This window comes from Gymnoscopelus microlampas (genome assembly GCF_963454915.1).
Source record: "Gymnoscopelus microlampas genome assembly, chromosome: 8".
Taxonomy (NCBI): Eukaryota; Metazoa; Chordata; class Actinopteri; order Myctophiformes; family Myctophidae; genus Gymnoscopelus; species Gymnoscopelus microlampas.
The window spans coordinates 40,331,429-40,333,503 of NC_139945.1; the positions used below are offsets into that span (position 1 = coordinate 40,331,429).

At 41.2% G+C, this 2,075-nt stretch overlaps 1 protein-coding gene across 1 annotated transcript in view; it reads left to right on the forward strand.

Annotated features, from left to right (window-relative positions):
- Positions 1-897: 897 nt before the first annotated feature.
- The window catches only part of capn12 (calpain 12), a 14,920-nt gene continuing 13,742 nt past the window's right edge, over positions 898-2,075 (forward strand). The window contains exon 1 of the mRNA XM_084064179.1: positions 898-1,157. Coding sequence (XP_083920305.1) covers positions 957-1,157 — 201 coding nt within the window. The 5' untranslated portion in view covers positions 898-956. The remainder of the gene's footprint in view (positions 1,158-2,075) is intronic.

Below are 2,075 nucleotides of genomic sequence, written 5' to 3' on the forward strand. Positions count from 1 at the left end.
CTGTATTTTCGAACGCGCCTTCCACCCCCAGGCATGCGCAGATTGCGCATTCTGCTCTGTGATGAGTCGCTCGGAAACCCGTCTATTAATGATGCAATTGAGCATTAGTGAGGAGAGGAGAACCATGTTTTATGAGTAGCTATTAAGGTTGAACAATTGGAGAAGTGATCCTTTAACAAATGGCTCTTTCAAGATGACATATCCTATTTATCGATCGATAGAGATTCCACCTCGTAGATTTGGGGCTTTGCAGCTTGAATTCAGTAGTTAACTGACAACGGGCAGCAGGAGAAGGCCGCCATCTAGCGACAGCATAGAGTTTATTATTTGGAACTGTGCAAAGTGCAACGCATCCGTCCTCAGTGTGGTTTGATATGCTTACAAACATAGCCTTCTAGGCAAGTGACAACCCAGACTTGAAATTAATCAGATTATATCAGATATCTGTTTGATCTTGCCTTTTACCTGCAGTAATAACATTTACACTCTCTCCCTCCCACACAAGACCATGCATGCACACAAACAAACACACACACACACACGCACGCACGCAGGCACGCACGCACGCGCGCGCGCACACACACACGCACACACACACACACACACACACACACACACACACAAATAAGTACTTGTCTCCTCTCCCACCCTCAAAGAATGATGTTAAACGATAAATAAGATAGATCAAAGTGACTAACTTTGACAGATGGTGCCAAATACTGACTTCAAGTGAGTCTTTGGCACTATGTCATTGGCTTATATGACCCCGCCATCGGCGTGTGCATACCTTTCCAAGCTGGCCCGGAATCCGGATCGAAGGAGGCGCTCCAGTGGCCCAGGCCCACTGTGGGTGTATGCGCATAAAGTGTATTTAAGCACAGGGCTCATGATGTGAGCCAGACATCCTGCACAAACTTATTTCAGTCTTTGACTCTGAAAGTTCTGCTTCTGACAACATGTCAACTCAACAGTCGAAGCCGATCGGTTCCATTGGAAACCCGAGGAAATTTGGGGACCAGGACTTCCAGACTCTACTGGATGCGTGCCTGAAGTCTGGATCGCTGTTTTGTGATCCGACATTCACCGCCGACCAGAGTTCCATCCACATGCCCGAGGATCCAGACCCCAACAAGGCAATAAAGTGGCTGCGACCAAAGGTACTTTTCACTGTTGGACTATGAAACTGAAAGGGCTGTCATTTGTCAAATTGACCTAAATGTTCTGTTCTGTTCTGTTAAATAGGCTATATAAAAATGTAGCCTATATGTAGCTACAATAACTTATACAAATATAGGTAGAGTAGCTATATCCTACACAAACCTGGTAACTTTTAAATAAATAAACGAATCTCTTGTTTCATTGTAGCTTCTAATAATCTCGTTCTCTCTCAGGCTAAGTAGCCCACTAAAACTAAAGGGTACACACTTCACTATAAGGTGAAGTACAATATCTTTGCCTGTTGCTTCTTTCAGACTAATTCACACAGGTGTGCAGTGATGGAAGAAGTACTCACATGTTTTACTTAAGTAAAAGTATCAATACTGCGATGTATGTAGATATACTCTGTTACAACTTGTATCTTACAAGTAGAAGTCCCATATTCAAAATGTAAATAAAAAATAGCCAATCTACAAGCTCACATCAGCATTGTGTTTGTAGATGTGATGCTCTTATAGATCTGTTATTTTCAAATGGCTAATAATAATAAAAAATATACAAAGTAACTAGTAAGTCAAGTTTTCATATAATTGTAGTGGAGTAAAGGTACAACATTTTCCTCTTGAGATGTAGTGGGGTAGAAGTAAAAGCATTGAAATTTGTTTTGAAAAAGAAAGTAAAAAATAGTCAAAATTGTACTCAAGTACATTACTTTACAGCGCTGCAGGTGTGTCTCAGATCTTAACATTTTCATTGGCCAGGGCAAGAGAAAGAAAATGAATGAACTCATGAACAGTGGACATTTCTCACCCACAGCACGGGGTAGATGATGCAGCAGTGCAGCTTTTAATTGCAAATGTTGTTAACCTATGTGCATATAATGAAAAATGTGACATAAAATAGGCATATATCTATAT